The sequence below is a fragment of the Coturnix japonica genome, chromosome 3 (assembly GCF_001577835.2).
Source record: "Coturnix japonica isolate 7356 chromosome 3, Coturnix japonica 2.1, whole genome shotgun sequence".
Lineage (NCBI taxonomy): Eukaryota > Metazoa > Chordata > Aves > Galliformes > Phasianidae > Coturnix > Coturnix japonica.
Window position 1 is genome coordinate 6,567,149 of NC_029518.1, and position 25,845 is coordinate 6,592,993.

The window sequence follows — 25,845 nt, forward strand, 5'->3', positions numbered from 1 at the left end:
GTTAATTTGGAGCTGCATGACCAAGAAGAAACCTCACGCGAACCTTTCAGTGTTTGTGTTAAACAGTTTGCATTAATGTTTAACTCACAACCCTCACCTTTTGGGGGTCAGTCTTCTGAATGGTGCCATTCAGTTTCATCGGCTTCTCTTCAGCATGGGATTTTCTGTGCGTTATCTGAGCTTGGTGCCTGCTTGGGTACTTCAAGGCGTCCTCTTGTATCTTTTGCTTCTGTTTCACTGGGTTTGGTGAAGGCTTTGGAAAGTGAACCTGTTGGTGTACAGTAATTCTGTATGCTGAAGAAAAACCAGCAGGCTTCACAATTATTACAGGTACTATTCCAGTATTTGACCTGGTAGTGTACCTATTTCACTCTTCTTACCTGGGTACAACACACGCAGTTGCAAGTTTCCAACAATAGAAGCCAATAAAGTGTATGTGTGCTTCTGGTGTTTGTGACTTGGTGCTTGACTTTTTTCAAGCACTCTTCTCCTCCTGGCCCTTCCCAAAAGGTGGCCAGCAAGCTAACAGAGTGAGATAATCCAGGAGACAACCATGCATTACTGCACTGCCAACACCCTCACCTCTGTTTGGGGAAGTGTCCAGTTTGAGTTACTCGGCTGTTCTTCATCCTGGAGCTGTCTGCCCGTTGCTCCAGTCCGGGCCTTGTTTTGACAGACGTTTTCCTCACTTTCCATCTTTTTTTGGTTCCGTTGAGCTGGTTTTGGCACAGGCTTTGGTAGGCGAACCTGTTGATGGACAGTCAGTTTTGTACAGTAAAAATAAGGCCGCAGTACTTTAAAAAGAAAAGCTTTTTGGCTTCACTGTTGAGAGCATAGGATGAGAGTCAGCTTTAATCTTTCTAAAGAATTCTTTTCAGCATTTCAATTGCCAGTAGATGCCATCTTCAAGCAGTACAAAGTTAGAGCCGTGCTGTGTTTGGGAGGTAGGCTACAGACTAAACCTGAGTTACACCCCTCGGAATATTCATCTATCACTGAGGTAATACAAGTTCCTCCTAGTGCTGCTCTAAGCACTACGTATCCAATTATGTCTTTTTTTGGCTTTTTTAACTTGGAAGACAAACGTAGCCAAAACACAGGCTGTATGCCACATGCCTTTGGTACTTCTGGCACCCTAATAGCTCTGTAACTGCAATGTTTGCATATGGCCCTATGTGCAGCAGCTGTGTCTCAATATAGAAGCTAGAAAAGAAGTAATATGCTTCTTATGCATACTGCAAACTAAATACATATAGGAGAGAGAAACTGCACAAGCTAAATACTGTTGGAAGTGCCAGTAAGAGCACCTCCTACAGTTTAACCCAAAGCACCTTTTAAGAACACATCTATGGATCTGTGAACATCATTGCTTAGAAACATAACATAAAGACGTATTTGTTCTGAATAACTGCCCTACCTCAGGACATAACACTGTCAATAGCCTTGAGAAACCCCAAGACATAAGCAAGGCTCGGTGCCACCCTGACAGTTTGGAGGTCCAAGCTGTTTTCTCTGCATCGCAGCACCACGGTGCATCGTGCAGGAGCTGCTGATCCTGCTGACAGCCATGCCTGCTATCCTCACAAGGCACGCGTGCCTTAAATGACTAAATGGCTTTCAGTGCAGGGCTTACAGCATTCGGGAAAATATTTGTCGTATGCCTAAAAATGACAGTATTCCATGCTGCTAACATGGCAAGTGGGTATTAATGTAATCAGTTTCCAATATGAAACACAACATCTAACAAGCAGTCAGCTGGCCTTGCATACTTCGTTTGGCCCTAATTCTAGCATTTTCAGCGAAGGTGAGAAAGCTGAGAATATTTATCCAGTGCCAAAAACTGTTGTAAACAAATTGGAGAATTAACCTAATTAATGTTATATCATCTGTTCAATGTGCAACTGAAACAGGGAACACAGATGTAACTACTGTTTCACTTTTAATGTCATCTCAAGATTAAGTTAACGTGCAACACAGGGAGCTGAACCTTAACGTTCAAACCCTGTAAAGATTCCTTTTCACATCACCTCTGAGGACAGGTCTTGTTACAGGATCTCCTCAGGGGCAGTGCTGGGTGTTTACTGGCCTTCAGATGGGAATTAACCCAAGTTCACCTCCTTCCTGTACAAAACTACTACAGGTAGCTGCAGACAGGGCAGCTAGAGTCAGTTTCTGCTTCTCAGAAGTGAGGAATCAGGCCTGTTTGTAGTGGCTCCCTCTATCTTCAGATCACCCGTTCAATGGGAGAAGTAGATGGAGAAAAAAAGGGGGAGTAGGAAGAGAACACAGAGGTGTGAGATGAAAGGAGTCGGAGCCAGGGTAAGCGTGAGGAGCTCCAAAGGGGAACTGCCTGCCTGCCACAGTGCTGCCAGGACTGGCACCAAACTGCATCGCGCCCTCAGCCTGCAGCCCACATTGTCCAAGAACAGCAGTAAAACCAGAGAAGGTTAGGTTACCTGCCCTCTCTGCTTGTAATTATGTGGCCCTTAAGCATTCTTCTTAAGGCAGCCAATGTCAAAATGTGTAACTATAGGTGCTGGGATCTGACTTGTTGGCCACTGGAAACAAATGTCCCTGAGCCAGCAGCACCAGAGTGCTAACAAGTGACACATCCCACTCGTGGGGATTGAAGGAGGGTCACGCACTCGCCAACAGCAAAGTGCTGCAGTGACTTTTACAGTCCAGAAGTTTTACCCTTTATGACACTGTACTGCACAAGTCCCAGGCCAGGCAGTGAGAACAACAGAGGAGCTGTTTGCTATCCTGCTCTGGGCGTGCAACCCAGAGACCCAACTGGATCAAATGGAGACCCATTAATTGCACTACCAGGTGGCTGGTAAGTTCAGAAAATGGCACAAACTGGAGGGGGGAAAAACAAATGGTCTCAAATTAGCTAAAACCAGAAAAGTCAATAAAACTGCTAAACTAAGTATCTGCAATTACCAGGATCAAAACTCAGTGCCTTTTTATTAAACGTGAACTCTGGTCCTGCCTTCCGCAACATGTAAATAGTGCTGACAATTGGTTTGTGAGGCACTGGCTACAATAAAACGTAATTGTATCATGAGAGAAAGGTGACAATCAGGAGATCATGAAAAAATTACATATTCTCACTGGTGGTTAATTAGCCATGCAAAACCCCCTCAAACAGATATTCTCTTCTATTAGGAATGATTACTATGCAGGCCTACAGATGTCAATACCACAGTCATTCAAATACTTCTTTCCCTACTAATTGAAGGTTGTAAAGCTCTGGTGCCAAGGTTTTGCTTCCAAAGAGCTAATTTATGACTAGAAGGATATTTTATGTCTTCAGTTGCAGCAGCTACAAAACTCAGCAAATCAGAACCATCTGTGCGCTGATACTTGAATCACCGTTCATCCAGCAGCCTATCAGTCACATTAGTTTGCATCCTGCATTCTTGGCTCACGTACACTTGTGCTGGTCCAAAGTTCACCAGAAATATTAAAAATGAATGGTACCCTGACCCCATCCTTATTGCGCACACATCACAGGGAGAAACAGGGCTTTTGCATACGGGTAGTTTCAAGGCAGAGCTTTGCCGGGACTGACATTTCACAGCAAGTCCAGTCAGACCGCTAATTACCTCAATTTCCACTCATTAAAATAAGGTTTTATTAACCGTATCGTTTCAGGCTTAGAAGTACAAAAGGAAAACGTAACGCTATTAGCTGTCAGTCTTTAAATCCCGCGTTAGTGCATCACTGCATACCAAGAACGGAGTTAAATCCCAGAATAATACCACCTCCACATTAGTGGCTGCAGGAGCATAAAGGCAAATGACAAAGAACAGTCTGAAAGCAAGAAAATGAATTAAATGCTTTCGCTAATAAAGGTAGCTTTGCTTTTAATCTGTAAAGGAGGAAAAAGCCGGCATCCAGGCTTGCCTTCGAGATGCTGGTGAACAAAGTCCTCGACTTCCCCATTATCCTGAAAGTAAATTGTTCTCTACAGACCTGCTGCTTTGAAGCGAAGGGCTGTAGGTCAAAAGGACTCATGACAGTTCTTCCTCCTTAAGGGCTGACATCCCACTTTTTAGCAAAGCCAGGGGAAACAGGAATTAACAAACGTGGTGTGTTTAAGGCAAAAAGAACTGCTGTGTCAGTCCCGTTTTGCCATCTTAAACTATTTCCTCTTTTACAAAATCAAAGGCAACAATGAAGAGGGAGATTTAAGAAATAATTACAAAGTTCCCTTACTTACTTTTGACGCTTTAGCAGCACGGTGGTTCTGTGTGCATCCTGCAGTGGAAAAATCCAGAGGGCCATCATAGGGAATTCCACTCATCTCTAGTCCATCCAACAAGATTTTCTTAAGCTCTTGGTACTTTGGCTTTTCATCATAAGCTAAGCCATAAACATGCTTCAAAAACTTGGACAATTCACCTGTGGAACGCATTTCAAATGTAAGTTTCACTTGGTGTAGACCGATCCTTTAATTCCAAAATGGGTGCCAACCCTATACTGCCAAACCAGCCTCAGCTGAAGGCAACGCTGAAAATGGAGCTGATAACATCTCGTCCTTCAGAGATGAGAAAGGAAAAGACTGACTTGGATACACAAGCTAACCCTTAAGCACTGTGTCTTGTTCTGCACATGCAGTAATTTGTGTGGCACTAGGAGTTACCCAAACACAGTCATTAATCAGAACTCTACTGATAAACATTGAAGTTTTTCATATTTGCAGAATCAAAACATGACTTTAAGTATTAACTAGTCTCAATGACTCCGTTGTGATCTGCACAGATATCCTTAGAATGCTTTGGTGAACGACAAAATTCTGTCTTCTAACAGCTGGACAAACGCTGGTTCTGAGGTTACGTACTAATACAGCCTAATGACAGCATTAGTTTGAGGTTACCTACTAATACAGCCCAACAGCAGCATTAGGTTGCTTTTCAATGGTTCTAAAAACAAGAAAAGCAAAAATAATCTCCCGGGGAAAACATACAGGGGTGGATCAAACTTCTCTTTCAGCTGACAACCCAAGTGTATCCTCAAACTGCAGTGCCACACCAGACATCAGCATCCAGTGAAATCCCAGAAGCAAAGGCTTACTAAATATGGATGTAGATTGTGAATGCATTTTATGTAACACATCCTGCATTCCAATCACTCAGATGCAGAAATTATGAAAATAAGGGAATAAATAAAGAATAGATGCTGGCTTTTGTGGGACGTGTGATGTTTTCCCCGCGTGCTACTTCTGTATTTCAGCGAAGGAGGTAGATGACAAGATGAATTATGCACTCATCTGCTTTTTCAAACTCAAAACATTAAGCTACGGACCTTTTGTGGGCAGTTGTTCTATTCCTATAATAGTCACTCCTTCCCAACCAGCCTGGATTACCTATGGCTGAAATCCCCTACATCAATACCTCAAGCACCACAAATGAGATTAAGATTTTCGTGCTGCCACTCCTGGGGGTTGAAAACGTAGCCCTCCATGCCTGCATTGTCTACTTAGTGCTTGCTTATGGGATAAGGCAGAAAAGCAGCAGTAGAAGTTACTGCAATGAAAGCACTAAGTATCCTTCATCACCAAGTATCGTTAAGCACTGAGAATCGTGCACTGCAGAGTGACCAGCATCCAACAGCATCCTGAAATTAGTTTCTGCCCTTGCAGTAAACAAGCCTTCAAGATAAAAATGCTTTAAGCTTAAGCTTGTACATGAGGGGCATGATCCAAATCCACTGAAGTCAGAAATATTAGTTAAATTAAATTACACCCTAAAACTAATGAGTCTGACGTAATCTCACAATGAGTATTATGTAACCACCCCGTTATCAGCTAAACGCAGATATTGCAGGGTGAATTATTATGCCGGACAGATACGCATTCAGAGAGGTTCCACTAGTGCCAAATTTTACACAAATGGGATAAAGGAAAACTGCCCTGAATGCATCCATTCCTGAATTACACATATTTTGTACTACTTGCTATCTTAATACCCTATTTAATACACAGCGTATCTCTGAGCACTGTGGAGATTTCTTTACTAATTCCCTCATTCCTCAGCTTTAACTGCACAACACCACCACCAAACCTGTACTCCTGGATCTGGCAAAAGAAAGAGCCAAACCTTATAAAAAGCTGCCGACAATGGAAACACCTTCGCAACCCTAATTGTTCCACATTCAGTAAAGAAGTCGCAGCCATCTTCTCCTCAGAATTTGACTCACTAATTAAACAGGTGGGCAGAAAAACGAGGGGAGTTTAGGGAGGACAATAAGGATGCGGACAGGCTATCAAAGAAGTATGCAGACAGAAAAAGAAGCTGAGAGCCAGGTTTGATTTCTAGATCTGATGCAGTTGTGAGGCATGTCAGGAAAGTTCAGGACTTGGTTATTCTTCGTTTGTCCTACGACCAATAAGACTGCATGAACTCAGGTCTCACAAATGCCTTTCAGGTGTCAAAGTTTGGCAATTAATATTTTAAATCAAAGAGTTGGTTTCATTTATATCATTGCTTCCCCAAATAAAGTAAGACATCCCAGTACTTTAAGTAGCAGACTGAAGAGCTATGTGGTCCACACTGTCAGCACACTTACTGCAGCTGCTTCCAGAAGAATTCCATTCCATCACCGAATTTGGGAGCTCATCCATAAGTCTGAAACAACAGGAGAATACAACAATTTAATGCGGTTTTGGAGCAGGTGATTCTTCATTTGGGATTTTAGGTAGACAGCAAGTCTCAGTTCCAAAGGGAGTGGACCTCCAGGATAGCCTATGATTCACAGCACTGCTTTTAAAACAAGACTCCCCTCTCCAGCTGTGTTTTTAACTCTTGGGAGGCTGCTGATTTCAGCAGGACCGGGTTTACAGCTAAGACTGCACCTCCACGGTTTTCTCTGCAGAAATTTTAAGCTTTCTAGACAGAGAAAAAATAAAAAATCCTTTGGACTTGTTCTGATTTCAGCGTAGTGATTCATATTTGTGGTATGAAAATTAAGAATGAAAGAAAGAAAACCAGAGCTCAGAATAAATCATACCTTAGAATTGGGCAAAGCAATACCAGCTCTCATATCTGAGCATTTCTTAGCACCCGCACAAGTCTGCAAATGCAGCAGCCCCCTTTTCCTGAGTGAAATCTGTTCCTTTAGTTGCGTTGTTAATGCTGTCAAAGGATCCTTTGTTTTGTTTAAAGGAGTCACAAAGGTCCGCTGACTGGGAACAATATACATTCCCAAATGTGTAGAATTGGGGTACATAGAAAATAATGTATTTCAGTGCCACAATCCAGTTACCCAGTCACATAAAATTAGTTTGTTTGGCATGCAACAGTTTCACTGAGACCCTAACTTCAGCCAAGTGCTGCCGGCAAGACAAACATGATGTCCAGGAATGCCCTGCTTTAAGCCCCTAGTTCTGTGGTAACACAAGCACCTCCAAGTTCAGGCCTGGGAATCTTGCCCTGCAAAGCTATCTACGTGGGCTTTGCATTTTGTAACAGAAAGTGGAGGATTATTTAACATCTAGCTACGTGCAGTGCACACCTCCATGCTACAGTCGCCTCATTTCCCTACTTAATAAATAAAAGTCATCAGTAATGTTCAAAAAACGCAGTCCACTGAAAGAGTGATTTAGTCCCTTTTTCATTCTTCTTAACACTTCTTTCTCCTGACCACCCTCCAAAAGAGGTCACAAGGCCAGAAGGACCCTTGGTCCCACCAGGAGCTGTTCTCTAATATCAAAAGGTTGGACTGTGTTTTGGAGAAACGAAACATTTAAACGTGTCTATTTCGTTTTAGTTTAGCTTAAATTCCAGTTCAGACAAAGACCCCACTCCAATTATAGCATGAAAATTTCTGAACTCGAGGATACCAGCAGCCCTTAATGAAGCCCATGGGTTTGGCACAGTGACCTCACTGTCCCAGTGTTACTGGTAGGAGAGGCTTAAGAACCCATAAGGGAAGGCTGATACTATCCATAAGCAAAAGAATTTGAGTCCTGCTCTGACTCCCGCTTCTCAGCTGCACCCCACCTTCCAGGCCTGGCCCTTCTTCCTCATAGTCACGCTCTCACAGCAAGAGACTGGTGTGCCCAGAAGCCATCTGCCTGGGCTGGTAATGTACTTAGTGACAGATAAGCAACTGGGTGCCCATGTGTATCCTGATGACTATTTCTGGCCCTTGCAAATAGTTCAGGCACTGAAAAACAAGGTACGTTAAAGTGGAACGTTACTTGATACCAAGGTACTTAATTAATTAGACTAGGAGGATAACGCTGCTAATCTAATCTATCATTTTCTGTGCATTTCCTCCTAAGCATCTGTTTGCTTGGCATCCTAAAAATCCCAGCAATTGCAAGGGAAGAATTAAGGGTTAATCGCAAGGGAAGAATTAGTGAAGCAAGGCGATTGATTAAATTGATTTAACATTGAATTGTGTAAGTGTTAGCTTGCAGGGGGCTGTGTAATGATCAGAGGTTCTAAAGGAGAAATATTAAACATAACATACGATGTCAACATTTACAGATGCAATCTGTATTATCCACAGTCTGCAGGCTAACCTTCTTCTCTGTTGAGAGCCGATGCCACACTGAATTTGCAGATTGATTTCTGTGGATCAGCTATCCCCATTGTGTACCTCTGTTGTGACTTGCCCTACTTAAAAGTTTGCTGCCTCCTCCAATTGTGATGTTACATTTATGGATAAACGCTCTTCTGTACCACATGCAATTAACTCTCTAAAGTCCCAACTGTGAAAACAGTGAAAGAAAACACTAATGGACTCTGTTGCTTTAGTAAGCTCTAATGAGTCATGCCGGGAAAAAGAAAAGATTTTACACAAGTTATTTAGTATGCTGGTGTTTAAATGTAACAGCAGTGGGCTTGGGTAAATTTAAAAACCTACATCAGACAGCTAAAAAAATAAAAACAAAACAGGTATCAAATGGAAAGTTAAATACCTTGGATGCAAATGTGAAAGAAAACTTCCAAGAGACTTTAGTACCAGCATCTCTACAAAGCCCCCCCTACAATCTGCAGTGGAAATCTATAGCATCCTTCTACATGTGCAGTAAGGCACATGCTCATTCACAAGTGTTTGCTCTGAAAGGGGTACCAAAAAAATACATAGCAGACAAAAAGACTAGACTGTGCAGCTGAGTTTATCGCATCGCCACAGCCATACGTACACAGAAACTGGGGAAAGTTCCCGTCATTAACAGCTTCTAGCATCTCTCAATTAAGGAAAATCGTTCTTGCTTTCTCGTAAGGTGACACCCTACAGGCCGTCCTTCCCAGGCTCACTTTTATAAGTGACAAAGACGTTGACATGTACGTGTGTATGTGTGTATTGTTTCGGTTTTACTTTGTTTTTGCAGTCTGGACAGCTACGGGGTCCTTCAGGTTGTGCTCCCACGGTAGTTTCCCACATAGCCATTGCAGCATGCAGTAGCCAAGGATTTCAAGGTCACCACGTCTGGATGGAGCTAAAACAGAATGGGGGGGGGGGGGGGGGAGAGAGAAAAAAAAAGATGAAGGAGAAAAAAAAAAAGATGAAGAATAAGAAGCTCTTCTTAGGAAATAGAAAAGACTTTGACTGAACTACTGTAGATGAAATATGAAAAAGCCAAATGGGCAAAGTGTTTTGTTTGTTCAGCTGCATTAGACCTAAAACACCCGGGCTTTTGGCCACAGTCCACAGACAGGCAGTGACTTGTTACTGTTGAAGTAAGGGTCACTTTCCTCACCTCCTCCAACTTCATCCTTCCTCAGTCTGGCCTGTCACATGGACTTGATCCCCATGGCCTCTGACATGATCCAGACAGCCCATAACTGAGTACCAACACTTTCTCAAAGAGCCAAGCAGTAAAACAAAGAAATAAATGTCTGCTGCTAAATTGCTAACACATGTTGCAGGAAGTCCATGGGGTCCACAGTGGTCATGCGGGGACCCTGCGAGTGCAGACTAAACACTGATGGCCTTTCCTGTTCTACTACAGAGCTATTGAAGCTTGGAAGATATGACAAAACTGCCATCTAGTGTACATTTGCACGCCCAAGTTGCCTGCCTGCAAGAACCATGAATGGTTTGTGTAGAGGAGGGACACGGCACAGGCTAAAACACACTTGCTGCTTATCAAGCCCTGTGTAAATTTATCACTACCGTTTGCACTAAGGAAATTATTTCAGGAAGAACTTCACTCTCACCCTGCACAACCTGAATGGATGTATTAACGACAGAATGTAAACACCTAGATGTAATTCAGTCCAAGACTAAACCCATCCCCAAGTACCTCCCACGCAGAAAAACAGGTAACTGCAGTTAGTCAATAGATTGACTTTTCCAAGGGGAAACTGCAGTGCTAACCCATTTGTGGTTGCTTACTGCTAGTCAAAGAGTGCAAAAAACCAGAACAAGCAGGAATTGTTGCAGTATGTATTTGTGCACGTTTACAGCCTATAGTTTGCCAAGACAACGTGGAACCCGCAAAACCAGAAACTGCTGATCAAGATGAAAGCATATGCAGAAGTTAAATTTATGCTTTTCCAAAACGAGTTTGAACTGAACGTGAGCGAAAGAAGACTTCGGCTTTGTTCGATGCATCTTGTCTGAAGGCTGGTAGTTGAGCACAGTGCTGCTAATCCTGCTGTAAACAGATGTCATATTTTATGGGCTTTCGTTAAATTCCAGAAAGTCACTCAGCAAACTTATCTTTTAATTTAAAAAAGTCATCTGCTAAAAGCAACGATGCCAACACATCATAACTGTTTCTTGTTACCGTGCTCACATTATTGTAAAAGCAGAAGATAACTTCTTATGCATTCTCTATCTTAACTGCTATTAGACTATGGGGTTATTAAAGGCTCTTCAATCTAACACAATGCTACGCTGTCCCCCAGGGGTCGTTTATTTTCTACACTAAATTCAACAATGTCCTAATGCAAGACTTGGCTCTTGTATTAAAATAAAAACACAGTCTCTACCACTTGCTGTTCTGTAGTGATTTCTTCTGCCATAAATCTCCTGTTAACAGTGGAACGATTCCATTCATACACATGCGTTCACAACTCCTTTTGCCATTATGGCAATTCCAGATTATAACCATATAAACCAGCGCTCTGATTGCAGATCCTCTGGTTTTCACACAACGCTTCTCTGGCATCTGCTTGTGCAATACGAGCTACGTAAAGTGGCCTTTAGAGGAAAAACTGTCAAAATTACCACGTGATGCAGAACTACTGGATACCAACCTGTAAGTAACGCCAAGATGATGAGATTTCAGGAGCTAACCTAACATTAGTGGTCTGCTGACAGAACATTCCCTGCAGAACGTGGTTGCTCCACAGTTATGGTTTGGCCGCTATCAGTTACCGGCCTGCTCATATTTGGATCATTCAGTCCTTCACTACAGCAAAGCTACCACAGACAGCAGATGGGTGCAAGGAAGACCTCAATGCATTCCTAAAGCCACAGTAAGGAAAAGAGGCCCACACAAGTAAGCTGTACATCACTAAAAAGTAAAAGGGGAAATGTTTTACAGGGAGATGGCAAATTCCCACATCACTTTGTCTTGCAGGTCACTGCAAGCATTACTGCTAAAAGACTTCTGCGTGTGTTTGCATAGATCCACGTGAAAATGTCAACATGTGATTCCACCATTGCTCTTGCTTATTCCTTCTCTCTGCTCCCTTCCCAGCTCAGTACCACAGATGCCAATTTCCTCAAATTCAATATCATTTTGATCCTAGTAAAAAAAACATATTCAAATAAGTAATCTTAAATGAGTAAATATGACCTAAGATCAATGGGACAATTAGATTTTCACCCAAATAAAGCACTAATAAATAAATATCAACTATAAGTTTACTTGCAGAAGAACAGTACTGGGGAGTACACGAATTCTTGGTGAGCATCAACACAGAAGTCAACCTGGCTTCATTTTCAATGTGATGGCCAGGCAGACACAACAATTCTGCTTGCTGAGTCGTCACTGTTATAAATGTATGTATCCAAAGCAGCGCTTACACCGAATTCTCTTATTTTTCTGCAATATTTTATTTCACTGTATTTTTATCGTTTAGCTTTTTTACTGGAAGATTTAAGGCTCGATTCTGTCCTCACTTCTGCCTAATAAATCAGGCTTAACTCCACTGAAGTTAGTGAATTAACAGCGGTGTCAGTGAAATCAGAGTCAGGCCACAAGAAGTTTTATATGCACTACAAACATATACTCAACTTGCAGCCATAGGGTTGAACAATAACTCAGAGTAAAGTAACTGGAGCAATTCACCCTGAGAAGAAAATATACTATGCATCTTTGTATACTGGATTTGGCAACTGTCTGAGCCCTAATATAAATTCAGATTACTGTTTCAAAATAGAACAGAAATGATACCACACTACGCCCTCGATGCTACACTGCTCCCGAGAAACTCATCTTAAAACCACGTCAAAATGGCGGTTTTCCTCTACGGCCCTCATTCAGCTCACTTTCTCAGGCCTTTTGTAAGGAGCTGGGAGGCTAATGAGCAATAAATGAAATGTTTTTCTATTATTTTTAATTAGCACTGTTGCATTACGGTTTTGCCACTAGCATTTCTTTAAATTGGAAGCTTTTCATAAAAAACATCATTTTAGCTGCTCATCATGTATCTGCATGAACTGGAACCTCCGATTCTCCTTGGCATTACAGCATACAAATCCATATTAAATCACAAACAAATATAACTTATACCATAGCCATTAATCCAAAAGCCCATAAAGAAAAGGCATGTTAACATGACTACAGAGAAATATTAGTATGGTAAAAATATATCATTACTGTATTTTAATAAATTAAATCAAAGTGGCTCACTTATTGCAGTGCTTAGAGGCCGTATACACAGAGTTACCCAGCCTTGGGCAGGTCAGCTGCCAGCAGGGGCTGGGGCAGTCTTTCCTTCCCTCATGCATGGCTCTGCACGGTTTACTGGGCACTTTGCAGAAGCAGTCACTGATAATAACCACAAAGAAAAACAAATCCAGTGCAAACGCTGTGCTGACTACACCTCTTCTAGATAACTCAACCTGGGGTTATGCCAGCGAGCAACTCATCCTATGCTAGCTCCAGTCTCCATCCCAAACTTGATGTTTAAATAGTTTAAGTAATGGGAAGGTAGGGAGACTGGATTGGAAACATGTCTGCAGCAGAAGAGGGAGCAGAAGATAAAGCAAGGGAAGTTCACAATGAGATGTGAGTGGGAGGTAAAATGGTGGTGGCGACAGATACAGGTACTGGGTTGGAAGCAAAAGGTCCTGGAGCTGCAGTTAGCAGAACACATGGAAACAAGAAGTTTTACTCCTCTTTAAAAATAAATGTAAAGGCCACATAGATAAGGGGCTGACAAGCAGCTGTGAGGGTCACTAGCTGTTTAAACTTCTGGTGTAAAGCATGAGAAACTAAAATGAAAGAAAACAGCTAATTCCAAGCCACGCTCATCAGCTATGCTCAAAAATGGTGATGCTCAACATCTTGTTTTTGCTACTTCTGACTGTTCTGGCAGGGCAGGATAAGCTTATGGAGGTGGTTTTAAGAACATATTCAATCTTCCTTCTTTTCTTTCCAAAGCCTGACTGTGCCTTTTCTTACCATGACCTTCTGCTCCCTCTTCTACTGCGGACACATTTCCAATCCAATATTCAGAAACTAAAACATCATTTTATTTATCTCACACTGCAAAGTTCCACCCATTTTTTATCAGTTATATTTTCCCTTCATTTTTAGATTTACAGTCTGTCCTGAACAAGGTCGTTGGGAGGCACAGAGTGCAGCTAATCAATAATTCATGTGAGTGACAAAAAGTGCAGTGGGCTCCCTCTGACTCCTTACTGCACACAGACAGACGCCAAATAAACCTCTTGATCCAGAGCCATTTAGAGCTGAAGTTCCTAAGAAGCCATGCAGGCCCAGAAAGAATTTTTTTCCAGGCACAGGTGTTTATATTCCTTAACATCCCTCCTCACAAAATGAGCCCTGCAGATATTCAAGTCAACACTTGTATGTAACAGAAAAGGGAAAATGGACAAGCACCAAGCTATGTTTTTAATATCAAACAGCAACAGCTCTGTCAGATCCGCGGGGAAAACACAAACAAGAACTGCAGATCTGTCTCTACAATCAGCCCAACACTGCATGCCCTGTAAAAACACTACACAAACATCAGGGTGGACTGCAAGGAGCACAAACTGCAGTAACCCAGTGGGAAGGGTAGGAAGATCTGGCTAAAATGTGGCATCTTTCCCCAGCACGGGACTAATAAAGCAGCTCTTACTGAGGCATCAGATGCTCTGCTTAGCGTTATGCCTGTCCCAAGTCACCACTGCTGCCTTCCAGGTGCAGATATCAGTCCTGCAAGGATTCTGTTAGTCACCCTGCTCAATGCAAGAGATGGCAAAATCACTAACTTACTGAGCAACATTTGTTACAAGAAGAGGAGAGTTACCTGGAACCCTATGGCAAAAAAACATATGCTGGAGGGAATTCAGCATAGATGGTCTTACGCTCATCAACTATAGCAAATTAAAACTGGTGTTAAGGCACTCAATGCACAGGACTGGAGTATTTAAAAAAACTCAATATGTTAAGCACAGTATATCTCCAGAGAAATTAGGTATTGACTGCATGCCTCAGTGAGTAGAAAATCTACAAAAATCCATAGGAGACATTGATCCAAATATTACATTTTAACACTATATAACCATTTTTTAAACGTATGTTGTGCACAGATATATTTCTCTCTAATTATCAATCAACAGCCAACGTAACACAGTTTATATAGAATGGTCATTAAAAGTGAGTACAATGCATACTCAATGCTGTGCTAAAATTAACAGCGCAGTTGTGCAATGTGGAATCTGCATCACAATAAAAAGGAGGTTGATTTAACGAACCCACAGTGCCACATTCAGCATTGCTTTTTGGCCATACACCATTTGCAAAGAGATCCAGCCACAAGCTGCAGAGCCAGCCTTGTCGGTAGGACTCTGTGGCAAAAAGCCCCAGCGGTGGCCTTGGTTTGGCTGAGGATGAACTCCAGGTATAGGAAGGATGCAGCTGCAGTTTTGGTGAATACCTGCAAACATCCAACAAGTTCAGAAACAAGTTCAGAGAGAACAGGAGAGCCAGTCTGCAGGGCCTGCACACAGAATCACAGAGTTGTAGGGGCTGGAGGGGACCTCTAGACATCATCTAGTCCAACCCCTGCCAAAGGAGGCTCCCTAGACCAGGCTGCACAGATAGGCACCCACACGATGGGTAGTGAGCACGTGATCTGTGCAATTCTTGCAAAAAGCAAAACCAGCATTAAGAGCCAAGGAACAAGCAAGGCAGCTCCTCCCTGCCATTCCCAGTTCATGGGAATTGCCCTTGTGTTCCAGCACAGAGCCACACTGGCACACAGTGTCACACCTGCTCTTTGAATGGCACATCCAACTCAACCCTTACCAGAGGCTATCGGACAAACGTGGACTAATTGTGATGCTCAAAAGGGAAACTTTCTGGATCTTGATGGACTGCGTAACTTCTACAAGTGATGAGCTCCTCAACAAACCTGGGGAATAAATAGGCATGAAGCTGGGTTAATCTCTCAATTCAGCTAGGGAAACACCAGTTTTGATTTAAATGAGTAGGAAGTGGATGCATTTGATTGACTTTACGCAAGAAGGTTATCAGCTTCAAGCATTGCCAAGAGGCACTTTTGAAAGCAACGAATTCACGATTTTGTTTTAAGTTTCAGCCTGCATCTCAAATCACTGCATATATTCAGGTAGCTACTTTATGAATAAAACCAGAGCAAGTCAGAATGTTCTCATCTGTGTACCTCAACACAGCACTACTGGTACTTATTTAGAGGATTTAGGGTTTGAAATACATTTATGTTGCTACATGCACTCAGAAAATACCCTCTGGAAAGGATCTCATTTATATAAAACAACATTTTAAAAAATGAACTACGTTCTGAGAGCATTCAAGTAAAAAACATTCCATGCTGAAAACTTGGGTAACGCCAGAACTAAGGCTGCCTGCTCAGCTGTAATTTGGCCACACTAATGCAGTCTTTAAACACTTTCCAGAAGAGCACCCCCTCGCAATTGGTGCTTGAGAGACTTGATCGTATGTCAGGAATAAAAAAGGAGATTGCTGAGAAAAGCCCTTTGCAAAGCTGTTGGAGGCCTTTAGCTTCTCAAAAGATCTCTGCAGATCTGAAGCTCACAACAAGATATGAGATGAGTGATACCAGTCATCGTATTTTGCCATCTGGATCTGTGGTCTCTCTGGCAGAAGTCACTGCAGATGTATATTTTCCCTGGGATGCTGAGAGACCTGCTGCATACAAGAAACTGGTAACTTGACCTTAATGGATTCAGGCTGTTACAAAGTCAGAGCTGGGACATTCACTGCAAACAGTTTGGATTCTTTGCAACACACCAGATACCACTTTCTGCAGGCTTTTTTGATGGAAGCAACTGAAAAGACTTTCTGTTCACAGCCATTATGAAGTATAAACTTTTCAAGTGTAGGATAGAGGAAACACCCCTTCAATCCACCTTTCGGAATATTTTGTTTATTCTAGAGTCTGCCAGCTCCCACCAGTTCCAGCATGGCTTTAGCAGCTTGAGAAAGCAATCTAACCCACGAGCTGGCTAAATACAAGAACGTACGGTTGAATACACACATGCTTTGCCACACATTTCCATTAAAATTTCCTTTTCCTTTCAAATAAAAGCAATTACCAGTCACCTAATCAAGCATTCACAATAGATACCAGTCTACTAGACCAGGTAGCTGCTATAAACACCCAGCCGCTGAGCCATACATATTCACAGTGCCCACATAAAATACAAGTATACAGACACACCTCTCAGTATCAGGAACACAAGTCAAAGTCAAACATCCAGAAAACACACTGGGCAGGTTAGAAGAGGCTGAAACGGATGCCCTCTTCATCACCAAACATTTTTTAGATGGTGAAGTTGTGCAATTCTTTAAGCAGCAAATACTTGACAGTCAGATTTCATTTTTCCTAATGACCAGAGTTAAACGATTGCAGGTTTTAACAGTGCCGGCAAATTATCAAGACCCTCTACATTACATGGTCAATGGCCCTTTTAATAGAAAAAGCAATAATACACAGTTGTTTGTGCCAACTAAGACTCGTTAGAAAGTATTAGTTTAAGGTAACACTCCAGCAGCTATTAACAAGCACAGATTTCAACAGTTATCACTTGCGACACTATGATTCTAGCAAAACTGACAACAGAAAACCATTCCTTTTGTTTCAGAAGATCTTGGGGATGGGAGGGGGGGAGTAAAGGAAAGAAAAGTTAACAAAAACACTGTTGTGTAGCAAGAGTCAAAGTTTTTCAATAATCACCATTTTTTCACTAGCATAACATTAGAATTGACTTTTTGTCTTGCTGACATAGCAACTAAGAAAGTTGTGTTGCATTGACCATATTGATTGTGAACAATGCAGCCATCAGTGGGACTCTGCACCATATATTTTCAATATTGACCTCCCATTCCCTTTTCCATGGCTCTATGGGTCTGCTATTGGATTTGGACTGCGGTGTAATAAACAGCTAAGGTTTAATTAATGGTAAATGAATACAAGACATAGGTTATGACTTTAACTAATTAGGGAATTGTTGAATTAAGTCTGCCTTGGAATGCAAGGCAGTACAATCAATATCCAATAAAAGGACTATGTATGTAATTTACCTGCAAATGTGTTTCCAATACCATCAAAGTGAGTTTAAATAAGTAAGATATATGAAAGGCTACTGGAAAAAGATTTCAGAAAGTTAACACTTTATGGCTTCAGAAAAGGTTTTTCTCCTTGCAGAAGGAGAAATATCTTGAAATATCTTCTTACAACACAGATGGTGACACTCAGACACAGCCCTCCCTAAAGGACAGTGCAAACTTGAAACATTTTTCCTTGACAACGCAACATTAACAAACACTGCCTCTGTCTCTACAGAGTACAGCAATACAAACCAGCACTCCCAACATGAATTAATTACACGTAACGGCGAGCTTTTCTTAGGGCATCTCATGCTTTTCTTAGGGCATCTCATGTGGTTCCTGTACCACACATGCAGCAGCCTTTCAGTTTAAACTGTGCTGCCCCCCTCCTCACCAGCACTGAAGAAGTGCTTGCAGGTACAAGAAGAGGTCACCACACATGGGTCTGATCAACCCCATGACTACTTCTATTGTACACATTGGCTCTCACAGCCTGATTACTCATTCTGTAATCACTTCTCCGAAACACAAAAAAGAAACCTACCTACTCCCTTGTGGGCATCTATGCTGGTAAACTCTATTGTCCCATTATGGCCCTTCCTAGGATTTTCCTGATACTGTTTGTGGTTCCCATTGGGACAATATCTGTAGGAAAGTCCATAATCTGCAAGATAAACCTGGAAGACATGAACAGACAAATGAATAATGCTTTTGTCCTTTGAAAGTATAACCTTTATAATTAAGTCTTAAGAAACTGATAGATTAAGGACAGCCTTAGATCTAAATTTTATTAAACCAAATGGTGCCTCAGGATAAAATATGTACAACTGGGGGCTATAACAGCTGCCCTCCCCATTTAAATCCTTCTACTACTACAGTCTTTATCTTATACCACAGTCAAGCAGAATTTCAGTCTTTTATCCTATTCCTAAGCTCTCTCCTCTCCAGCTGGGCAGCCAGACATCATAAATGGCAATACATCTTTTATGCATTCTCACGTTGCTTGTGAGACCCCTTCATTCCCTTACTTAGAACACTTAGCAAAACAAACCAGTATCCCCCACAACCCAGAAAGCAAACTTTGTAAATAATCCCCGAGTTCAAAGTAACCTTTAAAAAGACACAGAGGAAAAACTTCATTCTAAGTTATTCTGAAGTAAATATATGGACTTACATCAGTGCTCCTGTGCTGCCTGTCGAGACCGCCCCCAACATATCACTTGGTACCCATTTCTCTAAGCACAGTGCATGAAGTACTGCATCCATGTCAGTTTCGCCACTTACACTGAAGACAAGTTCAGTCAGTGCATGAAGTTCAGATTAACATGTTCTACCCTCCAACAGGGGAGAATTTAATACATGCATGTGGTCAATTACCACAGCAAGGCGAAAAAGCAGCTGGACTTTAATCACAATACATCCACCCCATAACATCCTAAAGGTTATTTTCTCACTTTGTCATTTGCACATGCTCACCTGGCCTTTTCCTCCCTCCCACTGACCAGCTGTCACATTAGAGAACTGCTTTTATTTATTTTTTAAAATGAATGTCTAAGGACAGTCCTTTCACAAAAAATAAAATCAAATAAAGCTACAGGTTGCTATTATACTGCCAGTGGAACTAATCCATGGTGCTGAAGCTCAATCATCTGAAAGCATTTGCACTGAACTCTATTACAAAGAAACCTTCTTCTTACTCTAACCTTAGTTTTTGTTTCCTCTTCAGCTAAAAAAAAAAAAAAAAAGTTTACCCTATAGCCCTAAAATAAACTCATCCAGAACTCTCTTTTAATTTAATTATATCACTTCTGGAAGAGGAAAAACAAACAAACAAAAAACCCTCAAGAAAACTTAGTGCATCATTCTGTAGCGCATGCTGTTGAATTACTGATTCCTGTTTGTGCTCCAGGCAGCTTCAAATCCTAGGATGGCTGGTCTCTTGGTTTTAGTGTTTCTGCTGCAGGATCTGTGCTTATTTGGAGCGTGTAAGCTGGGATGCAGCACTCGCTTCCTGCAGGGTGATGGCTTTTAAGATTACCGATTATGTTTTTCACCTGACAGACTATACAAACTGTGATACAAGATTAAAGACTGTAGGCATGTCCAGAAAATCTGGGACAAGGCATAAACTTTGTTGGGTTCACTGATTTGATTTTCTCCTACATTCGTTCTCCAGCATATTCCTGATGCTCTGGTACCTGTCCTAATTGAGCTCACAGTCCATATGAGAGAACTAATTCAAAGTTCTGTAATACCAAAAGCAATGACTTCTTAAAGCCACTCACACACAACGTTTCTGAGCACACCACTTAGTTCCCAAAGTTGGCCACATCTGTCACTGCTCAGCCCATTTCTTCTGGCCCATCCATTTACCACATCTGCAACTCTCACACCACATCTTTTCCATAATCACAGAGCTGATGGCAGCCTCTCAACAGAAAGCCTTTCGGCCACCTGCAAAATGAGTCCCCTTCAGCTTGTACAAAACCAGCAATGCACCGTTACAACCTTGTCAAAACTATTATTAGAATGTCTACATTATTTTAAATCACCATTAATTTCATTTCATCAATTCTCATTATAGCCCCTTCATCATTAAAAAGATATATAGTTCTTTATAGCTGCTTTTCACTTTTTGATAATGTACCGCAGCACGCCCTTCTCAATTTGCTGAGAACATGGTGGGTAAGGATAGCTACGTAATTTGTAGGGTGCTTTTTGGTTTTGGTTTTGTTTTGCTTTGTTTTATTATTTTAAAAAGAATATAGGAAGGGGGAAAGGAAGATGATTATTAGAGAAGAATGAGAAATATGAAGTCAGCATTAGCATGTTTCCCAAAATCAAGTATCTTTCATCTGCAAACTATAGGGACTGCAAAGCAAAAGAACTGAAAGAAAACGCACAGAGTAAGATATGTAAGATGCTGCAAACAAGAAATATCAAGGATGACGAAGATGCAAGTAATGTAAGCCTAGAACAGCAGGTTTGAGCTGTGCTATGCTATATATTCCACCTTCCTCTGCAGAAATCAACTCTGTTGATTCATCTCAGAGTTCTTGTTTGTTTTTAAAATGCATCCCAGACTGTACTAGACTCAGGAGTGCTTAGCACTGTCTGCTACTAACAGATTTTGTTACAGATTAGAAGCAAGATTTTTGAAGTCTTCCCACAAATAATTATTTACACGCACAAGCAACCAGCTGTAGATTCAGTGCTTCTCTTTCTCTTTCTGTGCATTACTCCTTCACAAGGGTTTGTATATAGAAAGTGCTAAATATCTACTAAACATAAAATTCTTACAACTCGTGCATGTTATATCATATAGCTGCACTGGCTGGGGAAGCTGAAACTTTGGATTCTTGGGGTATATTCTTTCTCTTGAAGTACGTATAACAGGAGCTTCATCATGGAACAGATCACAGCAAAGGGATTCTCCCTTCATTTTCAGTGGTTCCACTAAGTTTATGCAAGGTACTGTAAATAATTAAGCAAACATCTACTAATATGAGGCAGGTTGCCAATAGTGATAGAGCTGTCAGCTTCCTTCGGACATCATACTACAAAAGACAGACTAAAATAGATCTTGGGATCAGAGCCCATCTTGGAACAAAAAGTTTTAAGTATAGCAATTAGTACAGAAACAGCATATTTTACAAAACAAAAGCCAATAAAGGCAAATAGAAGAATAAACAAATAAGAGAGGGAAAGAAATCATCTGCAGGAGGGATTTCAGGCCACTCACAACACTTCTCAGCAGTGAATTTCTACATTCAGGGTCTGGAAGGCTCATGCACTTGAAGAGGACAGTTTGCAGTGAGAGACAGCCTCATGTGCTCACATACACAGAATGGAATGAGGCTCCAGAAAAAAAAATAAAGGAAGAGATGGGATGCTAGAGAAACGTACACTTCAGAAATTAGGAGTAACAATATTGGCAAAGTAATAACACTATTGCTACAACATAAATGGAGTGCTGCATTACACAGTTTTAATGTGTGAATTTTGCCAAGCTGCAGCAGGTAAAGAAGGAAGAACACTTAGACTGGAACCTCATTTAATACAAGCTTTATACACAAGGAAGAAAAAAGCAAGCATCAAGTAGACTAAGAGGACTGAGTCTAGTTAGAGGGAAATACATGCAGTGGCTCCCGTCTCACAGGCTGGACTAAGACCAGAGTAGAAAACCCATATAAAAGAACAGTTATTTCAGAAGTTTTGTAGAAGCTAAAGCATAAACAATTCTAAGACTAAATGCTACTTGACTATGCCCCTTCTGAACACTGAGAACTAGTGTCAGTACGTCTATCTTTCAAAAGTTTTGAAACATATCTCTCATAAAGACAACATCAGGCTCATCACAAAGCTGAAATTGGACTAAAATCAACCCTTACTTCACTTCTCAAAGCCTACTGAAGAAATACATTCGGCTACAGAAAGAATCAATGACATCCTTGCAGGCCAAATCTCAAGCCATTTCTGGGATCCTAGTCTAGCTTCTTTGCTCTCCTTTCTTTATTTAACAGTGTGCTTTTGTCCTTTGTTGGCTTGTTTGTTTATCCTTCTTTGGTGTTTGTTTGTTTTATAGCCAAGAGGAGGAACAGGAACAAATCCCAGTGCTGGAATCAATTGAAGTCCAAGACATTTGGGCCATAACTACAAAAATAAATTGAAGCAGTGTGAGCACACATCTCAGCCAGCATCCACGTGTTAAAGACAGTCTCTGTATGATATCTCCGTATACTGCATCCTTCCTAAAACACATGAAGGAGAACAGAAAAGAATTTCATTTTCCTCACTTTCACCTGCTCTTAAGCAAATCTGTCATGCAGGTCTAAAGAGCAGAAGCTACAGAGATTCATGACACAATGAAAAATAGCTTAAAGCTGGAATTATTTTCATGCATGTTTTCCCGTATGACCAATTCATGTACTTTATATCTTTGCACTTTCCACTGAAAGCTGGTCTGAAAGTTAATATTCTCAAATGTTTCCTCATTCTCCTTTTTCATTTTCAATTCAGATCATTTATGATTTATGTCCACATTTTATTCTTTAACTATGATGCCTACGAAAAACTTAAAACCTAAGCCAAAACAGATGCAAATCCAATTTTAAAGCCTGCAGCTTAAAAATCCAAACACATGGCTTCTGGTAGTCTTGAGTCTGCAACACTGCAGCATGTCTGCCCATACACTGCATGGAAAAAAAAATGCTACGAGAAACCTTTACAGGAGACAGTCTACCAAACCTCATATCATTTATTACAAACTCCAACATTAAGCTTCCCTCTGGAGCTCATTTGTCTCTTTTAACAGTATTACCATTTAAATGAGCTTAGTGGATCTTCTTTTAGAGTCCCATCAGTAACACTGTTTTATCATACAAACAGTGACTTCCATTCATGACTATCACGACACTCCCCACAACACTGAGACAGCGCTTCACTTGTGTAATTTACAGGTCTGATCACTCCAAGTTCGCTTTCAGGCTTCTCCAGGATTCATGGGCTGTGCACTTCCCTCGGTACATCACTGCTGTTCTGTCAGTCATTGTGCTGGGTCCATGTTCAGAAACATATTGACTAGAGAATTGATCTTTTGACCTGTAACTCACTGAATGGCCTCGCTCCCTTTTATTGAATAGATCTGCAGCTAGCTGCTCTTTGAGGTCAGTTGATTTCTGATCTTCTAACCATATCTAAACATCATTTGGAGGTCACAGAGTGACAGGACCTTTACTTTATTTGTTTCTCTCTCTTGCCACAGAAGGTAAAGGATAGCAGTATGGATTTCACATGTTATTTCAAGAAGGGAACTGATATTTATTGGCAGCGGTGTGAACGTACTAGGTTAATTTATAGACGAGACAGCACAAAGTTTAATACAGAGAAATGATCTTTTCTGGAACTGCAGGACATCAGTGGGAAATTTGGACATGACAGTACACATCAACAGCCACTAAACAGCAAACAAATGCAAAGCTCAGTATAAACATACATTCTTTTACAATGAGATCCATCTCTTCACCAAAACAATGCAACAAAAATATGAAAAGTATTTCTATGTAGAGATTATTTATGGATTCCATTTAAAAACCAGAACATCTATAATTAAAATTACACCTCCATTTTATTTTCTATTAAAATCCTAAATCCTGGAGAGTAATAACTCTCTAACGTAAAATACACAACAAAAACTCACTGCATAAACTGTTAAGTCAGTCAGTTTTATTATTCGACTCCCTGGAGCTAGAGTTCTCCCAGCTTATCTGTTCCTGAGTTTGATCCTTCCATTGGCTAGATGTTCCTGCTTCCTAAGTGCGAAACTATCTTGCTCACTCTACTTCTCCATTCCATTGCTTTTAAAAACACAACAAGGCAATCTAGCTACCCATCATTTTAACAGAGAAAGCAGATTGAGCAAAACATGCTCCACAGACATTTTGTGGTAATAATAGTGTTTGAGGTTTTAACTGAAGTGTGTAAGGTTGATAAAAGACTTCCAAATTAAAGTACAGCGTCTCTGACAACCATTTGGAGGACATGGGACAGGTGATTCCACATTGCTATCGCACTGAGTGAGTCAGTGGTGGGCCTCACAGAGCTTCCAAAATACTGCTGCAATAAAATTGTAAGCTATTCATCAGCTCACCAGCACGCTGTAAAGATTGTCTATGAAGTCACACAATAGGAACAGGACATTTGAACACAGGAAGAAGCGACTTTCATATTGAAATTAAATCTGAATTACAGGCATGTGAACGTGGCCAAGAGGTAATAAATGCAATATCACGTGTGCAAGTATACATGCACCATTTTGGATGCTCAAGTCTGTGTGAAGATACTGCACAGTACTGTTTCTTTTTTGTGGAGTTTACTGCGAACCTTCAACATCAGTGAGCGTTTTCTACTTAATTTTCTATCAAGATAATCTTTTGTACAAAGTATCTGGTTTAACCTCTGTTTACCTGTCAACTGTACACTCTTATTTAGTAAAACCTGAACAGCTCTGTTTCCTTAATCAAACAGAAGTGCAAGTTTAATTCACATCTTACCAAGGCAAGCGAGTATTAGAAATCCTTTCCTCCTGACTTTGTGATTTCATTTATTTGTTTTACAGAACCATTTCAGTGGAAAACACATTTTACCAACACAAAATTTGAAACAAAATCTCTGCAGTGGTTTATGCTTTGTACAGTTTGAGCTAGGAGCTACTTCAGCTGAAACGTCTATTTTCTGTATTTAGTAAGTTGTATTTTCAATCTGTCAGTGACTACACCACTCAGAAAAATTCAATGCTAGTAACGTAATCTTCATGCAGACAACATGAAAAATAAAGCTTTACTGAGGGGTGATACCCTAAGTCAACAGCACCTGATCACAGTCAGCCACATGCCTTAAAATTTTATGATTACTGTCAATGGACACTTCCAAAATGATTTCAATGTGAAAAACAGCAGCATATTTAGTTGCCATAAAAATACACAATAGTCAAGAGAAAAAAAAAGTCATTTTGAGTTATGTTAATGGAATTGGGTAGCAGATCGTTCTGCTTCTAAATAGCCTTCTTCCCAGATTCAGCAGGCTGGTAAACATCATAAACTGAGATTATGCACTGGCTGATACCAGTGTCTAAAAATGTGGCAGCTTTATAAGTCATGATACTTCTTAAACTATGTATTTTGGAAAGCTGAAAAGATAATTTTGAATCAACCATTTAACTTGAAACTTATAAGAAAGCTGATACAGTTTAATGGTTCAACCTTTAATGGCAATGAGCTGTTTCATAATATCTGTTTCTTCATCACTGTGTTAGGGAAAGGAAAAAAAAAAAGGAGAACTATTGCTTACAGTTAACTATACTTAAGTGAAGTTAGAGATTTCCCCCTCCCCCCATGCCCTTCAATAAAAAAATGAATAGTCAAATTGAAAAAAGACATGGTACAATCATAAAGAGTATGACAGGATCATAAGTTTTGTTTCACAATGTTTTATCAAAACACTTCAATTTCAAGGCTAATACCAGGGCATTAAAGAGCTGTAACCTTAATCCTGCTCACCTGCCATACCTACTACAACAAGAGGAACAA

The 25,845-nt window shown here is 40.8% G+C and overlaps 1 protein-coding gene across 4 annotated transcripts in view; it reads right to left on the minus strand.

The window, feature by feature from the left end:
• The window catches only part of VRK2 (VRK serine/threonine kinase 2), a 41,676-nt gene that overhangs the window by 2,482 nt on the left and 13,349 nt on the right, over window positions 1–25,845 (minus strand). For 3 of the 4 annotated variants that reach the window (XM_015856792.1, XM_015856793.2, XM_015856795.2), the window contains exons 8-13: window positions 18,303–18,435; window positions 9,337–9,457; window positions 6,574–6,632; window positions 4,226–4,407; window positions 583–747; window positions 98–268 (exon numbers count right to left, since the gene is read on the minus strand). In XM_015856792.1, the coding sequence (XP_015712278.1) occupies window positions 98–268; window positions 583–747; window positions 4,226–4,407; window positions 6,574–6,632; window positions 9,337–9,457; window positions 18,303–18,435 (831 nt within the window). The remainder of the gene's footprint in view (window positions 1–97; window positions 269–582; window positions 748–4,225; window positions 4,408–6,573; window positions 6,633–9,336; window positions 9,458–18,302; window positions 18,436–25,845) is intronic. The other variant, XM_015856794.1, reaches the window with a different exon arrangement.